Below are 22,408 nucleotides of genomic sequence, written 5' to 3'. Positions count from 1 at the left end.
TGATTTCAACAAGGCAGAATAGTGAAGTCTGTTTTTGCTCACCTTTGAGAACCTGAATGGATGGTGCAAAGCTAGTTACTAATGCTGGAGGAAGGTTGGAGAAATCACTGTTGTTAATTAACAGAGAACTGTTTTAACACACTTATACCATGAAATTTATCACCATTTGGGTTCCTGTGACCATTTATTTTTTTTCTGTTTTAAGACCGAGACATGCTGTCTTAAGAGGCAGGGAGGCTAAGGGAGGGAATTCTGGAGCCTCAGTACGTGCTTTGTGGATATGCAGTTCTGATTTGTCCCCAAAAAGCACCATGCTGGCTTGTGCATGCATCGGTGAATGAGGAGTGATTCAAACATGGCCACATGACCCACTGCTCTAACCTGGTGTCTGACCCAGTGTGGCGCCTTCTACAAGGGACCTGTGGCATCTGTGAGCATAATAAGAAATGGCATGGCTCTTCAACCAATCAGATTGAAGAATGCTCAGAGTAATGCAGGTTGTTATTTTGGAGAAACAATGGATAAAGGAGTTAAGTGGTGTTGTGCTAATAAAACATGCCTGTTTTGAACATCTGGTTTTGGCATGCAGCCTTGGATATAACTGATGTTACCGTGATTTTAAACTTGAAGCAGACGCCTGCAGGTTTAGCTCTCGGGTGCTGATTGGAAGCTATTTTCATGGAGCAGTACACACAACCCCACTGAAAGTGTGGAATGAGCTGGCTGACGCACAGCGGCACGTGTGGCTTGGGACCAAAGGAGAGGGCACACAGGTTCTCAGACACAGCTTTGGAGGTCCTGGTGGAGGAGACCCAGAGGAAGAGAGACATCCCATATCCGTAGAGGGTAAAGGAATCCATCTCACCCTCCTGTCCCTCCTTCCTGCAACAGCTGATGCTGCTCTGCCTGGCTCCATGTCCACCTCCCACTCCCCGTGAAGACAATGGTTGTACCCCTAACAAGATACCCATGACCCAAGGACGCCCTTTCTCCTAGTATCCTTCATAATATGTCCAGTAAGGTGAAGTCCTGATTGAATTTTCAGGATGCATGTTGATAGAGTGTTAGCAAAGTCTTGTCAAAGTCGTCCAGAATGTCTTCAATGTTCTCTTCAAACCATCAGCAGCAAATGAACCGAAAGGCTGAACATAGCTTTAAATAGTGCACGCATTCCTCAGTTATGACTTTGTTTACTCCCGTTCAGCTGGTCTTCATTAGGAGAGGTTGTTAATTGAAGCCGCATTCACTAAAGTGTTATGCAGCCTCTTTACTGACCACCAGCAGGCAACTTAATTGTAAATCAGAGCCTTTAAATGATCCTTTGGGCAGCCGCTCCCGTTTTGTTGTGTGGCTGGGGTCTAGTTTAGGGCTTAGGGGATCATGTGCTAAGAATTACACTGACAACCAGTTTAAGATCATCAGTCGGGCTCGCACTATCGCACATTTGCGTGTACTGGAAATTACATCTATTAATGCACCGGGCCCTGTTCTTTGCAGACAGAAAGAACGTGTACACACTTTGCTCTGTTTCAGCTAAGCAGATTAAGTGACAGCCAATCGCTGACTCATTCCTAAGGGCAATGCCTTGAACACTTGGGATCAAGTGCCTGGCTTAAATTTGAAACAATGCTTGGCAGTTAATGGTCTGTCACCATCACTGGTGCGTTCTCCATGGCAACATCTCTACCTATCAGAGTTTACTTGTACTCTCTTCACATACAGTATAAATTGTTGTTTTCCCCTTGTATTGGTATTCTTGCGAAGTGTCCTGATGAGTGCAAGACGAAAAGCTTCGGCACGTCTCTTTTTTTTCAGCAATACTCAGGTTCTGTACTACCAAACGACTATTTTTTATATGGTTGGTGCCATTAACAGTTATAAAAATACAATTTAAAAGATGCAATTATGTGGTACTTTATCAACTGATTGAAATGTTTCAAATGCTGATTTGGTGCTGCACGTTAGTTAGCCAAGTAAATATGGCAATCGTTCTGTGCTAGCAACATCCCGCAAAAGACACTGGGGTCCTATTACAAAATAATTTCCTTGGGCAAATGTAGGCATGATCCCAGTCTTTAGGACGTCACAAAAATACTGTTTTTTGAAAAAAAAAAGCTATGTTTACACATCTATCGCATTTGTGTAAAGCAATTTTGCTTTGCACCAGTGCTAAAGGAGAAGTGTAAACCTGGAGTTCGGAGCATGACCTGGCTCTGCAGGAAGCCGCACTCCACTTAACCCCCAAAAGCACCAATGCTGCTGTCATAGTGTAAATACAGCTTCAATTTATTGCATGTGTGGTGTGTAAACCCTTTGTGAACTGGTGGAAACCGAAATCACTAAACAGAAATGACTGCAGAGCAACAGTCAGCAAAGCAAATAAAAGATGAACTGTGTAGTCAAACTGTAGACACTTGGTCAAAGAAGTTGTGTTAAAACAGTAAGATAAAAGCAAAATACTGCGGATGCTGGAAATCTGAAACAAAAACAAAAATAGCTGGAAAGACTTAGCAGGTCTGACAGCATCTGCGGAGAGGAACACAGTTAACATTTCGAGTCTGTATGACTCTTCAATAGAACTAAAGAAAATAGAAATGAGGTGAAATATAAGCTGGTTCACAGGGGTGGGACAGGTAGAGCTGGCCAGTGATAGGTGGAGGCAAAGGAGAGATTACCAAAGATGTCATAGACAAAAGGACAAAGGGCTGTTGATGGTGGTGATATTAGCTAAAGGGTGTGCTAATGGTGACATTAAGGGTAGAAAGCAGGACGAGCAAGTGACAGATAGCCCTAGTGGGGGTGGGGTAGGGGGAAGGGATCGAAATGGGCTAAAAGGTGGAGATAAAACAGTGGATGGAAAAAAAATTTAAAATAGAAATAGGTAGGAAAAGAAAAATATATTAAAAAATTATTAGAAAATAGGGGGATTGGAAAGGGGGTGGGGATGGAGGAGAGAGTTCATGATCTGAAGTTGTTGAACTCAATGTTAAGTCCAGAAGGCTGTAAAGTGCCTAATTGGAAGATGAGCTGCTGTTCCTCTAGTTTGCGTTGAGCTTCGCTGGAACATTGCAGCAGGCCAAGGACAGACATGTGGGCATGCGAGCAGGATGGTGTGTTGAAATGGCAAGTGACAGGGAGGTCTGGGTCATGCTTGCGGACAGACTGAAGGTGTTCCGCAAAGCGGTCACCCAGTCTGCGTTTGGTCTTTCCAATGTAGAGGAAACCGCATTAGGAGCAGCGAATGCTGTGTTAAAACAGTACCTTGCACTAATTGAGTATGCACCTTGAGTATTGTATCCCATTTTAACCAAGACATGAGGGAATATTCAAGTCTGGTAGACTATGAGACTGTCTTTGTCAAAGTAAGCTTTTAATAAAAGAATGATTTGCATTTATATAGCGCCTTTCATGATCTGAGGCTGTCCCAAAGCTCTTTACAGCTAATGAAGTACCTTTGAAGTGTCAATACTGTTATAATGTAGGAAATGCGGCAGCCAACTTGCCCACAGTAAGCTCCCACAAACAGGAATTGATAATGACCTGGCTAGGATACTTCCCTACTCTTACTGCCCTAACCCCCCACCCCCTACTACTCTTCAAAATAGTGCCATGGAATCGTTACATCCACTTGAGAGGGCAGACAGGGTCCTGATTTAATATCTCATCTGTAAGGTGGCGCCTCAAACAGTTCAGCACTCCCTCACCACACTGGAGGGCCAGCCTAGATTTTGTGCTCAAATCCTGGATTTGGACTTGAAGCCACAAGCTTTTGACTCAGAGTGGAGTGCTGCCAACTGAACCACAGCTTGCACATGTTATGAGAAGAGACTGGAGAAACTTGGGCTGTTCAGCCTTGAGAGGAGGCGACAAGAGGGAAGCTTGCTAAGGTATATTAAAGAGAATAGCATGGAGTAAGATGGATTCATGAAATCCTTCAAGTTAACACACAAGAGGAGGACAAGGGGAAATGGGGCAAATTTAAGACTGCCAGGAGATCCATCTTCACCCAGAGTGATCAATATATAGAATGCACTTCTGGAAAAGTAAATGGGGGCATTAACTGTGATGTAATTCAAGAATTGGTCTGATGCTATGAAGAGAAATGATAGCCACTTTCTCGATGGGTAATCAGGGGTATGCCAATCTTATAATGCTGCCTATTTTGTGGGATAGAGTTGGATTCCCAATCACAGTGCTTTGTTTATTTTTACCAGCTCAAGAAAATTGCACCTGAGGAGTGGAAAGGCTTTGCTGCTGTTTGTACAACTGGTTCTTTTTACCAAAACCTGCAGTAATACTCATGAGATGGATATGTCTTTGAATGAGCTTGCTGAATGTTTTTGTCGGAATGTGAAATTCCAGGAAACCCAGCTTTTAGTGTAGACACAGGTGAGGTTTGCAGGCAAATCCAAAGTAAAGCTATTCATTTTCCATTCAGTCTGATTTTTCCTGGAGCTAAATGTTATTCAGAAGGTTCACGAAATGCGTGTGTCTGTCATTTTCAGTTTGACACACGGACAACGTGCATTCCTTTAGTGGGAGTATTAATGTCCACAGCAGCACAGGGGAAATCCTGTCCTGAATACATTGTGTTCTTAATGATGTCAAGTTTCTGCAGATTGGGGTTAATCTTGCTCTTCGCTCATTTTCTCTGCTGTCTAACAATAGGCTTTTGTCTGCTCATCACAGTTGATTGACACGCTTGCTTTAGAGATTGGAGAGCTGAAGATGGGTCATTCAATCCCTGATGCAGATGAAGATGCTCAATATGCCCAGTGGCTGCAGTAAGTTTTCCAATTTTTTTTTTAGTGGCACATCTTTCCCTGCCATGATTTCCTACCACCAGCCCCCACTTGTTTTCCTTCTGCACCTGTAACGTATCCCAAATTTATCATCGTAAATTTATGTGGAATTGTTGGGCTGCGTAGTCAGAGATTCTTTTAGATGGGCTCCCCTTTTTTAAATTCTTTTCATGGAACGAGGCGTGGCTGACAAGGCCAGCATTTGTTGCCCATCCCTAATTGCCCTTGAACTGAATTGCTAGCCAGGCCATTTCAGAGTCAGCCACATTGTTGTGGGTCTGGAGTCACACGTAGATCAGACCAGGTGAGAATGGCAGATTTCCTTCCCTAAAAGGTATTGGTGAACCAGATAGATTTCTACAACAATCAACGATAGCTTTGTGGTCGCCAGACTGATGCTACGTTTCAATTCCAGGTTTTATTAATTGGATTTAAATTCCACCAACAACCATGGTGGGATTTGAACCCATGTCCCCAGAGCATTAGCCTGGGCCTCTGGATTACTACGCAACACCACCATCTCTCCTTATCCTTTCCATGCTGGCACTCCTTTCAAGGGGTTTCTTACACAGTTAGAATTTTAAGTTTGTTTTTCTTGGGTTGCATTGCTCAAATTAATCAAACCTTATTTGCTTTCTGGAAAAATAAAAACAAGTGGTAATGAATTTCATATAAAATTTTCTTGTACATTTCTGTAACCAACATTGCGTTATCAGTATCTCTGACCAGAATATTTACTTTGGAACCTCCCAAGTAAAAATTTTGGATTGCTTTGCTGTATTGTTTCAATGATCAATTGATGCAGGTGTCTTCATAACAAAAAGTACGTTTCTGTCATGTTGCCTCTTGCTTTTCCTGGTCTCTCAATCCTCATATTCAATTTAAGGCCTGTAAATAGGTCATAGAATCATACAATCATGTATAAGTGCTGCATAGAAGAGGCCATTCGGCCTATTGTGCCTGCGCTGGCTGTTTAAAGGGAGAATTTTCCCGGTTCCGCGCGAGTGGGCTAGAAGACAGAACTGGGAGGAATGTCATAGAAGTTGGCATTGGGCCAGCTGTGCACTCCGACCTCTAGGCAGATCCTCATTGACAGAGGCTACCCATCTGGTAACGGTGGGTAGCCAATCTGGATAATTAACTTAATTGGGGATTCCCTTGGGCCTGCTAGGCCTCCTGCACCGACCCCGCTTACCCGAGCTGCAGCCATCAGTGAGCATAGCTGCTGTCGCCAGCCATCCTGTGAAGGGGCTGCCACCATTTATTTAATTAAATTGTAAACACTTCAGAGGGCGCATCAAGATGGAGGCACCCTCATGTTCCCCCTCCCACAGGGGCAGTGTCTGTTGTTCCAAGGCTCTGATTGGGCCTGCAGCACAGGGACCCAGACCAGCCTCTTAATTGGTCGCCTTTGGGAAGACCTCACAGGCAGGCACCCTGATAGAACAGGGTTGGGAACTGGAAATAGCATAAGGCAGAAAATTCCACCAGGAGAGCTATCCATTAGTCCCACTCCCTGCCTATTGCCCTGCAGTTTTTTTTTCTCCTTCAGGTATTTTATGCAGTTCTTCTTTTTGAAAATTATTATTAAACCTGCATTCAGTTAGAATATTCCAGATCATATCTTGCTACATTTAAAAAAAAAAATCCTCATCTCACTGATGGCAACAATGAAACAATGAAAACGGAAATTGATTTTAAAATGACTAATTAACTAACAACTTGCTGCATTTGAAATTAATCAAACAATCTTAATTTTATTATCACAAAGCAGTAAAGAAATATGGCTTGAATAAAATACTTACAGGGGGATTTGTTCCAATCAAAAAGGAGCTGAAGCAGCAAAATGGAAATCCCTCCATAAAGTCGTTTGATATTCCTGGATTAGGAAGTTATGTATTTAAATCCTGTAACAGTACGAGCACACTGGGCCAGCACTCTGATGCAATACTGAAGGACTACTATGTTGTGGGTGCAGTTCCTTGGATTAGATGTTAAACTGAGATCCTACCTGCCAGTTCTAGAGTTTTGGGTGAACAATAATGATTGTATGGCAAAGTTTCTAAAAGAGAAGATATTGCTCCCTTGGCCTGCTAGCCAGCATTCTTCCTCCTTTCTACAAGCCCCAGACAACCAAGTTAATTACTCATTCATCTCATTGCTGTTTCTGGGGTGTTGCTGCCATAGTATCAGTGTTACATTTACTTACACAAGTCAGTGCACCTCGAAAGTATTTGAATGTGTGAAGCGCTTTTACTAAGTAAAAGCACTGCTACTATATTTAGATGGTTTTTACTTCCGTAAAATTGGAGCCTCTTATTGTTTGTGACATGGGGACAGCTTGCAGAATTGGTGAGACCAATGGAAAGTATTGTAGTGGATCTATTAAGTCAAGGTTTCCCTGATATGCCCAAACAGAAATGCAAACAAAGGAAGAAAATTGTCTCACCATTCGGATGTAAATATTCAGCCAGTAGGGTACACCCAAAATCTCTTTCCTGTCCAAGGGAAATTCCTAGCTGTAATTAATGTTGACAGTTTACCTCCTCTGTAATTGACAGTGTAACTGAGGCAGCCCTGTGGAGCTGCCTCTTGCCTAATTACCTTTACATGCTTCACCGGTTTAACCAGCAGTTCTGGGTTGGACTTTTTACTGTTTAGGCAAAACAGTATGACCAAACTGCCTCGTACATTAGCTGCCAGAATCAATGGTTACAGGAAATGTACCCATTGCCATTTTAACTGAGAAAAGAAAAATCCCACTCGCCAGTGCAAATCAGACTCTAATACTAGCTCGAACTGGGGCACAAGCTCATAAAGCACCTGGTATTTGTTACCACTGTACTGCCACCACTTTATTTAGCATTTATTTTCCTCCCTCAGGTTTTTTCACTGGGGACTCCTGCTTAGGTTCTCGTTCAAAGTTACCAAAAGCCCTCCAGTACTACCCCAAGTGGCTGCTCAGCATGTGTGAGCCCAAAGCATGTGTTAATGGTTACTCGGATGTCAAAGGCATCAGACCCGAGCCTATATATGGTTACAGGCTTCAAATTCCACGTAGATGCACTTTCTGCAAGGAGGAACTGGGCAGCAGTCAAGAGTGTAAATTCTGAGTGTTTTTCCCTCTTTAGTTCAGGGACACCTGAACTCAATTGTAGGCCTCTGGTAGATACCAGCTAATTCATCACAGCCCAGCATTCACAGCAGTGAGATCTTTTGCCTCTGGTTGTATACAGCAGGATATATGCATCATCTTAACTGAGGATGGTTGTCAATTCTCCTGGCCAGCGAGATATTTAGTCTGTTTGTTATATGTCCAGCGCACAGAGTTGTATCAGGACCTGTCCTCTGATAAGTTAGAAAACAAACTAATTAAATTTTTAAAAATAACGTGCAATAAATCATAATTGACAGACTCCCAGTCCCTCACTGACTCCACTTCAGTTCCTCGGCTGCTTGTGAACAGAATATCCACCAGGAGCCTGTTAAATAAAATTGAATATTCAACTTGTTTGTGGCGAATTTCAAAAAGAGGTTAGAGTTCCTTATTCAAACTTTATCCAAACAGGTAATATCCCACAAAGTGACTTGCTCACAAGGATATGTTTTCTAAATTAACGTTTCAAGTCCGTATGGTGACTCTTCAGAGTAGAAGAGTCAAACGGACTCGAAACGTTAACTGTTTCTCCTGTTAGACCTGTTTTTCCAGCATTTTCTGTTTTTGTTTCAGATTTCCAGCATCTGCAGTATTTTGCTTTCATTTTAATGACATGTTTTCAAATACTTGTCTGGAATAACCCGCTACTTCATTCCCACGCAGTCTGAAAATATGCAGAATATTTAACAAATTGTCCCCAAATAGATTATGCACCCTTAACTCCCACCACATCCCAGAGTTCAGACTTGGTTTTATTGGATGCAAAAAATACACTACATGAAATGAATTATAAGTTCCTCTCTGCCAAGTACTGTGTGCATGAGTTATTTTGAATGCATATTCTCATAAAACTCACTGGGGAAATTGGCTTTTATGCTACTTTGTACTGTTCTAGAGAAACACTGCACCCCTGTTCTAGTTTTGTCTCTATCTGTCACCATGTACAAATAGGTTGTGGTTGAGTCTTCTGAAGTTAGTCTGCAGCCTGGTGATGAAAAATATTTATAAAATTATGTTTAAGATGAAATGCTATAATTTGCTTTTTGCATACTTATATAACTGCCTATTTTCAGCATGTAGTTTAGTTGCCTACATATTTCTCATTAGCTGTATCTTATTAAGCAGTGCGCAAGAGGACATGGACTATGACTTTCAGAGAGAAGAAGCTGCTAAGTACTGGATGAGGGATTCTGGCTATGAAAGCTTCTTATGCAACCTCAGTATTTTTGATCGGCTTCTACACACCCATCCAGTCTGGCTGCATCTCACCCTGAGTGATGAGGATGCTCTGCGCATTCTACAACCTGAGGATGCAGGGGTAAGTTATTGACCTGAAACTTTTTAAAAGATAAGTGACATATCTTACAATTGTGGCATGAAAGGTCTTGCGGCTGAATTATCCCACTTTCGTCTGAAAAATATGCCACCAGTACATTTTTTTAAAAAAATTTGAAGAGAAAATGTAAAATTCTCCACAGGCTAGCAGGCCTTCGTGTTTGGATTTAGTTAGTAGCATGTTCTTAAACTGAGGTATTGGAACTTGACTTGTCTGTCTATTCTTCAGCCCGTGTGTACCTTTTAGCAGTGGTGGTGAAGGGGACTTCAGACTAGGCCTAGAAATGTCAGATTCATCTCTTCGGTGAGACCAACCTCTCGTGCCTCAACACAATTCATCGCAATTTAACTACTCTCTTTAGCAGCACAAGGTTGGATTGCCCACAGATACTTTTTTTGTAGGGTTTGTCCATCTGCTGGTCGAAACTCAAAACAGATGGCTATCACCATCTCCTCAAAAAGCCCATAATAACATTGTTGTTCTTTCCAGCAGTGTCTAACCTGTAACCTCCCTTCACTTCAACAATACTCTTAACTATAATCTCCCTTTCCTCTATATGATCCTCCTATACATCATTCCCATACAGCTGTGTGTCTATCTCTCTCATCACTCACTAAACAAATCCCTTTAGTCTGGTTTCTGTCTTGTGCACAGTGCTGAGACAGCCCTAGTCAGAGGTATTCCAGACATCCCTTGTGACCATCATCACAATACACCAACCCTGACAATACTCTATCTTTCTGACTTAACCGACAGTGCATCTGTGTACTATTGCCGCACAAAGTCATCCCACCATCCCCCTGTCCTCGGCAGCCTCCATTGACTCTACCCCTCGGATGATTCAGTTCTAATCCTTGTCCTTGTCTACAAATCCCTTGAATTTAACTGCCTGTTTCTTTAAGCTCCTGCCGCCTTTGCACCTTCTCCTCCATCTGCAGTTTGCAGTCTTCAATTGTCTGGAATGTTCTTCCTGAACCCTTTCGGGTCCGACTTGCTTCCACGCTTTGGCGAAAAGCATTGTGTTTTTCTTAAACTCTGTTAACTTTTTACGTGGAAGTTGTTGCTGGTATTGAGCAGAGATATAACAAGCATGACAGCCCTGATCAGAAGATCAGCCACTTTGCTTCTGAAGATTATTGTTTTCTTAATTGTTGACTCATTTTTCAAATAAATACTAAAGGAGAGTGCTGTTGTATGTCTAGCTTGTAGGAATTGTCGTTGGTAAGTCCTTGGGAAAACTGGCAGTGGAATGTTGAACCTCCCCACCATTCACATGTGTTTTGCAGAAATCTGCCATTGAGTTCTACGGTCAGTCTGAAATTTAGCATCTGAAATTCAAAAATAGGAAGAGCTTGTCATCTTTTCCTTTGTGGTAAACTGGTATTTAACCATGGTGTCAGCAGGATGGCAGGGGAGTAGTCGCTGTTTTGGGATATCTTTTTAAAATTGCTTTTAAAAAATACAATTTTTCTACACTTCCGTGTTAGTTTAAAATATATTCAGTTTCACTAATGTTGAAACTTGGTTTCAGCCAAATAAAGAATATGCAATATTGTAAACATAATGAAGAGAGTCAATAAAACCATAATAGCAAGTAATAAGCATCAGAAAACGGCTCAACGATCAGAGATAGTGAAAGGTGAAAGACGAGTGCAGATACATTGATGATGGCAACCATATGAAGCAATATAGATACAATTTAGATTGAGATTAGAGATAATAATTGTAAAACCCTCCTCTAAAAGGTAGCAAGAAGAGGTCCAATTGGAAGTCATCCAATTTTTTTGCAGAAAAGATGACTGAGGAGAGAGATATATGAATCATATCTACAAAATTGTTTCAAGTATACAGGTCGATTGAACAAGCCATTTAAATTGGTCAGTCAGCATAAGACACAAGAACAAAATTCACAAATGTCAAGCAAGATTAAAAACCCATTTTCTTCCCCACAAAATGGTGGACATGTGGAGCACTCCTGAGAAGACCATTGATTAAGAGTCAGTTGGCAACTCTAAGAGGAGCCTAATTGGCTGCCATTGAGAGGTGGGATTGAAAGTTATAGAGCTATCAATACGTAGTTAAAGAAAAGGACTTGTTGATCCTTTAAGTGAATACTCAGAAAGAATGGGGAGGTATCCATGACAAAATAAAAATTCAGGAAACTCTTAATAGGACCGTGACATAAGAACATAGGAAATAGAAGCAGGAGGAGGCCTGTCAGCCCGTTGAGCCTGCTCTGCCATTTAATAAGATCATGGCTGAGCTGATTAAGCCTTAACTCCACTTTCCTGCCAGCCCCCCAACTCTCATAATCTTTATCTGCATTGTCGATCAAAAACTGTCTAACTCAGCCATGAATATATTCAATGGCCCAGTCCCCACTGGCCTCTGGGATAGAAAATTCTAAAGCTAACAATGCCCTGAAAGTAGAACTTCCTCCTCAACTCCATCTTAAATGGAGACCAGTAATTTTGAAGCTGCATCCCTTAGTTCTACATTCCCCCAGGAGGGCAAACATCCTTTCAGCATCCAGCCTTTCAAGCCCCCTCATGATCTTTATATGTTTCAATAAGATCACCTCTCATTCTTCTAAATTCCAATGAGTATAAGCCCAATCTGCTCAACCCTTCCTCATAAGACGACCCTTCATCCCAGAAATCAACCTAGTGAACCTTCCCTTACGATAGGACGTATGGTCTTTTCTCACTTGTGACTTTGTTGTCAAGAGAATGAAAACCGTTGATAATTCTAAGGCTTTTGAATCAATTGCTCTTACTGATCTCCCCCACATGGTACATGGCAGAATTACAGGTAATAAAAAAGATTTGCCTCAAAATCACGTCAATCGATGTATAATTTAAAAAATATTTGTAATCCTTTGATAAATTATATTTTGCTTCTGTTTTCCTATTTTTGGAGCCTTTGCCAATGTGCTTCGTCCTTGGCTGACAATGGTGACTTGTTCTAAGACCTTTGCCGATTAAACTGTGCACAATTTTGGTCCCCTTACTTGAGGAAGGATGTAGTTGCATTGGAGGCGGTTCAGAGGAGGTTCACTAGATTGATTCCAGAGATGCGGGGCTTGTCTTATGAGGAGAGATTGAGCAGTTTAGGCCTATACTCTCTGGAGTTTAGAAGGATGAGTGGAGATCTAATTGAGGTATATAAGATGCTAAAGGGTATAAACAAAGTAAACATGGAGCAGATGTTTCCCTTGTGGGGCATTCGAGAATGAGAGGCCATAGTTTTAGGCCAAGGGGTGGTAGATTTAAATCAGAGATGAGGAGGAATTACTTTTCTCAAAGGGTCGTGAATCTGTGGAATTCACTACCTCAGAGTGCAGTGGATGCCGGGACGCTGAATAAATTTAAGGAGGAGATAGACAGATTTTTAATTAGTAACGGGTTGAAAGGTTATGGGGAGAGGGCGGGAAATTGGAGTTGAGGCCGAAATGAGATTGCTGAGATTGGCCATGATTGTAATGAATGGTGGGGTAGGCTCGAGGGGCTGAATTGCCTACTCCTGCTCCTAGTTCTTATGCTCTTATATTAAACTCCATAACCAGCCAACGGGAGGTAGAGGTGAAAAACCCGGGATTGGCTAGTTTCTAAGCTCCTCGCACCCCATCCCATCTTACCGTAGTGTGGTGGGTAGGGCAGATAGTGAGTGGAAATGGTGGGCAATTTGCTTCCATTGTTTTATTTCTGCCACTTTCCGCAGGATGCTGAGGCAAGTTGGAATGTGCCCATTACTATTTCTTTTGGACAGCAGCTAATTCCACAAACCTAGATTCTCCCTGTAAAATTAGCTGCCCCATTATGGCTGGAGTTTAGCTCTGCCATCCACCACCCCCCCACCCCCCCACCCCCCACCCACCGAACCCCAGGAAGGTGGGGGTGACAGGATGTTGTAAAATTGGACACCTTGGCAGTGATGCTGTGCCCATGCCTGCTGTGATTTTACCAGCGGCTGGGGAAGCATTGGGTAACCTGTTTGCCCATGGGCCAATTGAAGCCCTTAAGTAGTCAATAAATTGAATTGAGGCCCTTAAGTGGCTACTTAAGAGCCTCTTCCTGCTGCCACTGGGATGTTTCCCGCAGCGGGGGGAGTCAACGCCAAGTGTCCAGTCTGCCAGGTAAAACCTGGTGACTGGGCAACAGGGTTAGAGGGAAGGTGCCTCCATTGGCACTCTATGTCCATTGGAAGCCCCCTATCTTGGGGTTTCGGCTCCCTCCCTAGCCCTGATGATCCCTGACCACCTAACCTCCACCCTCACCTCCCTGGGCCCGGTGAGACCCTGGGGTTACTTTTTAAGTTTGGGCTCCATTGACGACATCTCTTCAGAACTGTCTGCAGTCTTAGCAGTGGCCAACAGCCCTTAATTGGCCAGCAGCTCTGAGGCTGGAAATCCTCTTGGAAGGGGCCAGTAGGCCCGCCTCGAGCCAGTTAAACTCCGATTGCTGTTAAATGGCTACGGGGCAAGCTGGCCAGGTGGAGGCAGGCTCACCATCAATTTTTACCTAAGGGTGGATCCCACCCCCAGCATAAAATTCAGACGTATTGTAATTAACCAAAGAAAACATGGCAGAGGATTTAAGATTATTATTTTTTAATTAAAAATACACTTGCATTTTGTAAAATTATAAAATCAAATTCAAAACTCCTGTCATCAGAAAGTAAACACAAAACGTTCATCCAAAAATAAGCCCAAACACTGTTGCTTAAATTTCGAATGAATGACTGCACTGTATGATTGGGACAGGATGCACATTACAGACTAAAGCAGACTTGGGGTCCTTAGTGACTTTCCAAGATCCACGAAATAATGTGATGGGACTGGTTGCTGTAGGAGCAAGGAATGGACACATACTGTTGGGCATTATTTTGATCGCCTGTGCCTGCTCAACTCTTGACAGCAAAGAGCTCACTTTCCGTGACCTGGTATATTCACACAGTGAGACGTTGGTAAGTGATTGTCATGCAGGCATTGGAGCCAGAGCAGCTTTGGAAATGAGAAGGTAATGGGATTAGTGGACCCTTGGACTGTCTGAGAATCCCAAGAAAGGAGACGAGAGGCCACAGAGAACCAGGAATGGATTCGCAGCCGAGAGGTCACAGAGAACCAGGAATGGATTCGCAGCCGAGAGGTCACAGAGAACCAGGAATGGATTCACAGCCGAGAGGTCACAGAGAACCAGGAATGGATTCGCAGCCGAGAGGTCACAGAGAACCAGGAATGGATTCACAGCCGAGAGGTCACAGAGAACTAGGAATGGATTCGCAGCCGAGAGGTCACAGAGAACCAGGAATGGATTTGCAGCCGAGAGGTCACAGAGAACCTGGAGTGGATTTGCAGCCGAGAGGTCACAGAGAACCAGGAATAGATTCGCAGCCGAGAGGTCGCAGAGAACCAGGAATGGATTCGCAGCCGAGAGGTCACAGAGAACCAGGAATGGATTCGCAGCCGAGAGGTCACAGAGAATTAGGAATGGATTCACAGCCGAGAGGTCACAGAGAACCAGGAATGGATTCCTGGGGCTGGGGCTGGCAGAAGGTAGGAAGGAGCCACCACGTCAGCTTTGTTCAGGGGCCTAGGATGATGATAAAGCTGAACTCTATACACTGAGTTCAGCAGCTGGGCCTGTGACTGGATCCAGACTAAAGCCATAGTCCCAGTTACTGGCAGCGCCTCGATGGCAAAATTGCCACCCACCAGGCGGCCCATCAGTAATATCCTAGTGTAGACAGGTCGGTAAAAGCAGAAGGGGAGGAATTAAACACTGAAATACTCAGCAGCTGTGCAGTGAGTAGGAGGGCGGTGGAGGGTTACCCCTGAAAGTCCGAATAAAGAGCCACCAAGCCAATTCGACTCCAGGAAGAGCAGGGAGGTGTTGTGCGGTGAAGTACTCGACAAGCATGTTGCTGAACCTGTAAGGTTACCCTTTGGCTGAAGGGAAGATAAAAATTTTCACATCGATAATCACATCAATGTTCACTGTATCAGGCAGCCCTGGCAAAATTCCAGGCAAATCTCTTTAACACTTCACATTCAGAAATGAAAATATGCAAGAGGTTTATAGTATTACATTTAGATGGGGGAGTTCCATGACTACTAATCCATTTGAAAAGGGGCCCTTCAACCAAAAAGGTTTGAAAGCCACTGGACCAAAGTATTCAATCATTTCTATTTACTTGCATAATGCTGTATATATTTTGATTGCTAGCTGTAACAGTTAATTGATTCTGTTACTATCCTCATATGCAATTATAGAACAGCAAAATACTACTGACTGATCAAATCTGCTCCTCTTGTAGCCCATGTACTGCCTGCTTTACCTTAATTGGACTACAACAATTGACGTCTTGTGGAATGGTTCCATAGAGTTCTCTCTGCCAGCTTCTCCGCACACACCTCGCTACCCTAGATATATATCAAGTAAATGTCATTCCCCGTTATGCCCTTATATACTAGATCGAAGAAGTTGGCATGAAACAAGTTATTTAAAAATACAAAGCAAGCCATTGTCTGTAAGTCATTATTATAAGTTAAGATACCAGAATGTAAACTGATGTCTAAGTTAAGATCAGCAGTCCTATTAAGGATAAAAGTCATCACTGTGAAATACAATGCAAAAGTGAGTTGCTAATCTTTTTTAAAATGAGCATGTCCAGATGTATGTGCAGATGGTAAATGCTATTTCTAAGCTTCCTACAAGCCCACTATAAGAAGTTAAGCGAGAAAACAATTGCAACTTGCATTTATAAAGCACTTCTGCCACAGAAAAACATTCCAAAGTGCTTCACAGAAGCAGAATCAGGCAAAAATTGATGCTCAGACCATAGAGGAGGTATTAGGGGAAGCAAACAATAGCTTTGTCAAAGAGGGTTAAGGAGGGTCTTAAGTGATGTGGAGGAATTTAAGGAGGGAATTGCAGGCGGTGGGGCCTAGATGACTGAAAAACCAATCGCCAATGGTGCAACAAAAAGAGAGGGAATACACAATAGGTCAGAGTCAGAGGAATGGGGAGTTCAGGAGGATAAATTGCAGGGCTGAAAGAGGTTGCAGAGATAGGGAGGGGCAAACCATGAAGGGATTTAAACAGGAGAATGAAAATTTTAAATTGGAGGAACTAAAAGCCAATGTAGGTTGCCAAGGGCAGGAATGATGGGCAAGAGGAACTTGATTTTGGATAAAGTAAGGGCAGCAAACAAATCTCTTTTTTTTTGTCAGACAAAAATAATTAATTCTAATCATATATCTTGGCATTATCACTTCTCTACTTTATCAATGGTTCCAGTCATGGCACTTGAAATTATTAATAGTTAATCCGGAGCTTTCCACCAAACTAAATATGGACTGTCAGCACTTGATTCTTTCTGTCTCTTTGTCTGTGTTGTGAGTTAACATCAACTGACCTAAATGTCCCATACAATGCCCTGCGGCATCACCTTATCGGTCATTGTAGTTCAGTTCAGTTTGTGACCCCTTGTCATGTGCATGCTATGCTAGGAGTACACCAGAGAAGACACTAAAAAGCAGAATTTGGATGACAACATAAGTATTGCCGCATCTTTTTTAATTTATGGAATTATCTAGCATAAATGGAGCACATTCAGTCCATCAAATTTGCATTTGTGTTCTCAAGTTATCCACTCAGTCCTTTTACCATACATTGCCCCATACCATTGTTAATTTTTCTTTTTCAAACTTCATTTTTAAAAGTGATTAATGTACTTAATAGGATATTCCATGTCCAAACAACGCTCTGCATAAAACTATTTCTCCTAATGTTTCTTTCCTTTGTTCATTTGATGGTGATAAGTTTATGTCTTCCAATTATGAACCCGCCAACCAGTGTAAGTGGTTTTTCACTGTTTATCTTATAAAAGCCACTCATAATTTTAAGCAAACATTCTCTATTGAGAGTCTCAGTTTCTCTAGTCTCTCCTCAAAAGTTAAAGATTGATTCCAGCTTCTTTAGGAATGGAAAGGCTAATAAAATAATGGTTTATGCATCTAAAACCTTAAGCCTCACTGATCTTTTTGAAGCTTTTGCCATTTGGTGTTTATTTCTTTTCCTTATTCATCATGCACTTATCCACACTAAGTTTCATCCAATCGCTATCTGCCCAATCTCCTCTCCTGCTGCTCTGTTTTCTGTCCACGCTTCCACATTCCTGTCAATACTATGCATCTTAATTTTATCACCAAGTGCTCGTGCTTCAACCCGTAAGATGCCTTTTAAACATCCATACACAACCTGCACTGACTCAAAATGTTAACTGTATTCCTCTCCGCCGATGCTGCCAGACCTGCTGAGTTTTTCCAGGTATTTTTGTTTTCGTTTTGGATTTCCAGCATCCGCAGTTTTTTGCTTTTATCTGCACTGAATTCTTTTCATGAAAACAGTTATCACCTCAAAGGACTTACACGTTTGCTAAGGCCTTATTTGCCTTTTTACAAATTCTTGCTGGTAGCCCTTAATTAGTCTTTGTCTTTCTAGGTGATTAAGTTTATCTTGTATTAAGGCCTCTGAAAGCCTAGCTATCATTAATGTTAAGCTGACTGTTCTCAAGTGAGTTGGTTTACTTGTTCTTGAACCAATGGAAATAGTTGTGCCAATCTCTATATACCAGAAACAGAGGATAACCAAGGGGATAATAAGAATGAGGAAATTAAGGTAATATCAGCAGAAAAACTTAAGGGACTAAACTTTGATAAAGTGGACTGAAGCGATTCAAGGAGGCAGCTCATCACTACATCTCAAGGGCAACTAGGGATCTTTTTTTAAAAAAGATTAGCAATTCACTTTTGCATTGTAACTCACAGTGATGACTTTTATCCTTAATAGGACTGCTGATCTTAACTAAGACATCAGTTTACATTCTGGATATCTTAACTTATAATAATGACTTACAGACAATGGCTTGCTTTGTATTTTTAAACAACTTGTTTCAATAAATGCTGGCCCAGCCAACGAAGCCCACATCCCGTGAGTGAATAACAAAAAATCTCCAGGACCTGATGGCCTACATCCTAAACTTCTAAAAGAGATAACTGCAGAGACAGTGGATACGCTGGTTATGATTTTCCAAAATTCCCTGAATTCTAGGATGGCCCCAGCAGATAGGAAGTTAGCAAATGTAACACCACTATCCAAGAAAGGAGAGTGTGAGAAAACCAGGAACTACAGGCCAATTAATCTGACATCAGTTGTCAAGAAAATGCTGGATTCTATTATTAAGGAAGTATAATCAAAGAAAATTATAGTATGATTGAAGATAGCATGGTTTTATGAGAGAGAGATCATTTGCCCTTATGCAAATGTTATTAGAGCTTTTTGAAGATGTAACTAGTACGCTAGATAAAGGGGAACCAGTAGATGTAGTATATGCTTGGAATTTCAAAAGGCTTTCAAAAATGTGCCACACAAAAGATTAATAAGTAAGGTAGGGGTTTACGGTGTTGGGAGTAATATATTAATATGAATAAAGGATTGGTTAATGGACAGGAAGCAGAGTGGGGATAAATGGGGCCTTTTCAAGTTGGCAGATTGTGATTAGTGGAGTGCCACAAGGATCAGTGCCAGGGCCACCACTATTTACAATCTATATTAATAACTTAGACAAAGGGACAGAATAGTTTATCTAAGTTTGCTGATGATAGAAAGCTAGATGGGAATGCAAGCTGTGAGGAGAATACAGAAGTTGCAAAGAGAACATTGACAAGTTAAGTGCATGGGCAGCAAGGTGGTAGGTGGAGTATACTGTAGGGAAGTGTGAGGTTATTTACTTTGGTAGTAAAAATAGAAAAGCGAAATATTTTTAAAAGGAGTGAAATTTGTATATGTTGATGTTCAGAGGGACTTGGTATTTGTTACAAGGAACACAAAGTTAGTGTGCAGGTATGGTAAGCAATTAGGAAGGCAAATGGCATGTTGACTTTTTATTGCATTGGGGTTGGTGAACAAAAATAAGGAAGTATTGCTACAACTGTACATGGTGTTGGTGAGATCACACCTAGAACACTGTACATAGTTTGATCTCCACATTTAAGGAAGGATATACTTGATCTGGAAGCAGTATAGCGCAGATTCACTAGACTGATTCCTGGAATGAGAAGTAGACCTATGATTGTTATGATGTGGCAGATATTTATGCCATACGGACCAAATCCTTAAGGGAAACTTGGCCACGCTATCACAACGGCTTTGCAATTTGTGTTTATTAGGAGAAGATATGTGCACCGAATTCAGAAGTAATGAGCCCATTAAGACCTTTGTAATTTAATTTTAAAATTTCTAATATTTATTAACAAAAGAAAATATTTCAAGCACATACATAAGACTACAATTACTATTATAACAAATCCTAAAATTCCTAATTAACCTGACTCCCAGTTACACACCCCCTTTAAGACAACAGTCCAAAGTAGATTTTAGATTTTTTAAAAAATCCAGCAAGTTAACACAGTACTCACATGACAGTGGAATTCCAAATGGCTTTCTCCAACTTCAGTTACTGGACACAACAGATTTGTACAAATGGCTGGAGACTTTTTCAAGGCTGTTTCACACAATCCTGTTAGATCTTACATGACCCCTATCATAGCCTTTCATCCTCCTTTATACATATGTTTGGAACTGTACCTTTCTCATAATATAAAAACTTTCATGTTGTCAATATTGTCAGTAACCTTTGGGAAAAATAAACACACTCCTTAGCCTTGCTTATCTGGTTAGTTGTAAACAGACTAACATCCCTTTGAAATCCAAACAATCCCTTCACATATCTAAAAATGCAAATTTCCTTCACACCTTACATGCTAAGACAGCATCCATGTTTACTCATTAGCATTTCAAGTTAATTTCTACACCTAGCTTCTTTTGATAATTTCAAGCTTGCAGTCTACCTGACTGCAAAAGTAATTAAATCACACAGACAGACTCATGCACACTTGCACCCATAAACCTACTTGACAATAAACCAGAATAATATTAGAAAAATCATTATACTTTCATAAAAATGATGTGAGACTGAGTAAATTTGGCATAAACTCTTTGAAGTTTATAAGAACGAGATGTGATCTCATTGAAACATACACGATTCTGAAGGGGCTGGACAGGGTAGACACTGAGAGGTTGTTTCCATGGCTTTGGAATCTAGAACATGGTGGCACAGTCTCAGGAAAAGGGATCGGTCATTTAGGACTGATAGTTCTTCACCTAAATGGTTGTGAATTTTTGGGATTCTCTACCCTAGAGGGTTGCAGGTGCTCCATTGTTGAATATGTTTAAGGCTGAGACAGACAGATTTTTGGTGTCTCAGGGAATTGAGGGATATAAAAGGGAGTGGGAAAGTGGAGTTGAGGCTGAAGATCATTTGTGATCATACTGAATAGCAGAATAGGCTTGACAGGCTGGTCTACTTCTGTTTCTATTTCTTATGTTCTATCATGTTTAACACCACAGTATCTATTTATTATAACAGATCTTTCTGGTCCGAAGATCGTGCAGGACGCAGAAGAAAGTCATATCCATGCGTTTACCTGAATCGGGATCTCATTTTGTTCAAGATTTTCCAATAAAAGAAAGCCAATATAGTAAGTACACTCCATCTTATTCTATTATCTTTGAAAAATAGACAAAAGGGAAGATATTGTCACAAAATGAGGCAAATAAAATACCATGAAACTGTCATATTCTGGCTTTTTGAAAATTTAGCAATCTTTTGCAGTTCAAAAGCTTTGACTTTCGACAAAGAATGTACAACTCAGAAACTGCTGCAGTCTAACCAGTTCAAATTGGCTCCACTCGAAGCCTCTTCCCGTCTTTCTTCATCTAACTCTATCGACGTAATGCTCCATTCCCTTCTCCCTCAAATGCTTATCTAGCCTCCCCTTAAATGCATTTATACTGTTTTTCTCAGCCACTCCCTGATGTAGTGAGTTCCACACTCTCACCACACTCTTGGTAAAGATCTTCTGAATTCCTTATTTGATTTCTTGGGTGACTATCTTATTTAGGGCTTTTAGTTTTGCTCTCCCCCACACGTAGAAACAATCTCTCTGTGTCTGTTCTATCAAATCCATTCATAATTTTAAAGACCTCTATTACCTTAGCCCTCCTGTCTGCAAGGGAGAAAAGACCCAGCCTATTCATCCTCTCCTGATGGGTATAACCTTGCAGTTCTGTTATCATCCTCCCTAAATGGAGATTTATCATCTCCCCCATTTATATTTTACTTGAAGTGGTTCCATGTTGCACTTGATAACCCAGTGCTTCAGAATTGATCCTTGTAACATTGCAGTGGAAATTTCAGAGCAACAGCTGGAGCAAGATCAGAATTACTAGAAGGTGGTAATTACTATTTTAATTTCCTGTTCGCAGAATGGGTGATTTGGTGGCTTGTTTGATCTGACTGAGCACTTGCACTGTTCCTAGCCAGAAAGGCATTTGTCCATCCATCAAGGCTTTTTCGACAGTATCTCCCAAACCTTCAAAGTTTGTCATCCAAAAGGACAGGAGCAGCAGGCAAATGGGAAGACCATTACCTGCAAGGAAGGTCCTCCCAAAGTCATACACCTTCCTGACTTCGAAATGTACCACCATTCCTTCATCGTCTCTGAATCAAAATCCTGGAACTTTCTCCCTAACACCATTGTGAGGGCATCTTCATCATGCGGTCGGTCTGTAGTAGTTCAAGAAGAAAGCTCACCACAACCGCTTTCTCAAGGGCAATTAGCAATGGCCAATAAACCCTGCCTTTGATAGTAATGCTCATTTCTGAGAGTGACTTTATTTTCGAGCAATTTGTGTTTACTGACAGCAGCACTGCATCCTGGAGACATAATCACGTGATACTGCTCATAATGCTTGATGATGTGACAATTGATTGCAACTCATATGTCCATTTTTGCAAGTATTATTAAATTTACCTAAGCTGGGTGTTTCCAAATCACCAAGTTCTGAATAAAATATTTGACTGTTTTATAATGTGATGAAAAGAATAATTTATAAATCAAAGAAAGAGCACAAAAGAATTGAAAGTTATAAGAATAAGTAATGTTTCAACTAAAAGTACTTCTGTGGATCCAACAGATTGGAAAGTAGC

At 41.4% G+C, this 22,408-nt stretch overlaps 1 protein-coding gene across 9 annotated transcripts in view; it reads left to right on the top strand.

Moving 5' to 3' along the window:
* Nucleotides 1-22,408, top strand: part of LOC121292470 (ras and Rab interactor 2-like) — a 149,644-nt gene that overhangs the window by 97,531 nt on the left and 29,705 nt on the right. For 4 of the 9 annotated variants that reach the window (XM_041214458.1, XM_041214469.1, XM_041214450.1 and 1 more), the window contains 3 exons: nt 4,669-4,784; nt 9,082-9,277; nt 20,786-20,897. In XM_041214458.1, the coding sequence (XP_041070392.1) occupies nt 4,669-4,784; nt 9,082-9,277; nt 20,786-20,897 (424 nt within the window). The remainder of the gene's footprint in view (nt 1-4,668; nt 4,785-9,081; nt 9,278-20,785; nt 20,898-22,408) is intronic. The other 5 variants (XM_041214497.1, XM_041214507.1, XM_041214488.1 and 2 more) reach the window with 4 other exon arrangements.

This window comes from Carcharodon carcharias, chromosome 2 (assembly GCF_017639515.1).
Source record: "Carcharodon carcharias isolate sCarCar2 chromosome 2, sCarCar2.pri, whole genome shotgun sequence".
Taxonomy (NCBI): domain Eukaryota; kingdom Metazoa; phylum Chordata; class Chondrichthyes; order Lamniformes; family Lamnidae; genus Carcharodon; species Carcharodon carcharias.
The sequence above is the reverse complement of the archived record's forward strand: the minus strand, read 5'-3'. Positions and strand labels throughout refer to the sequence as shown.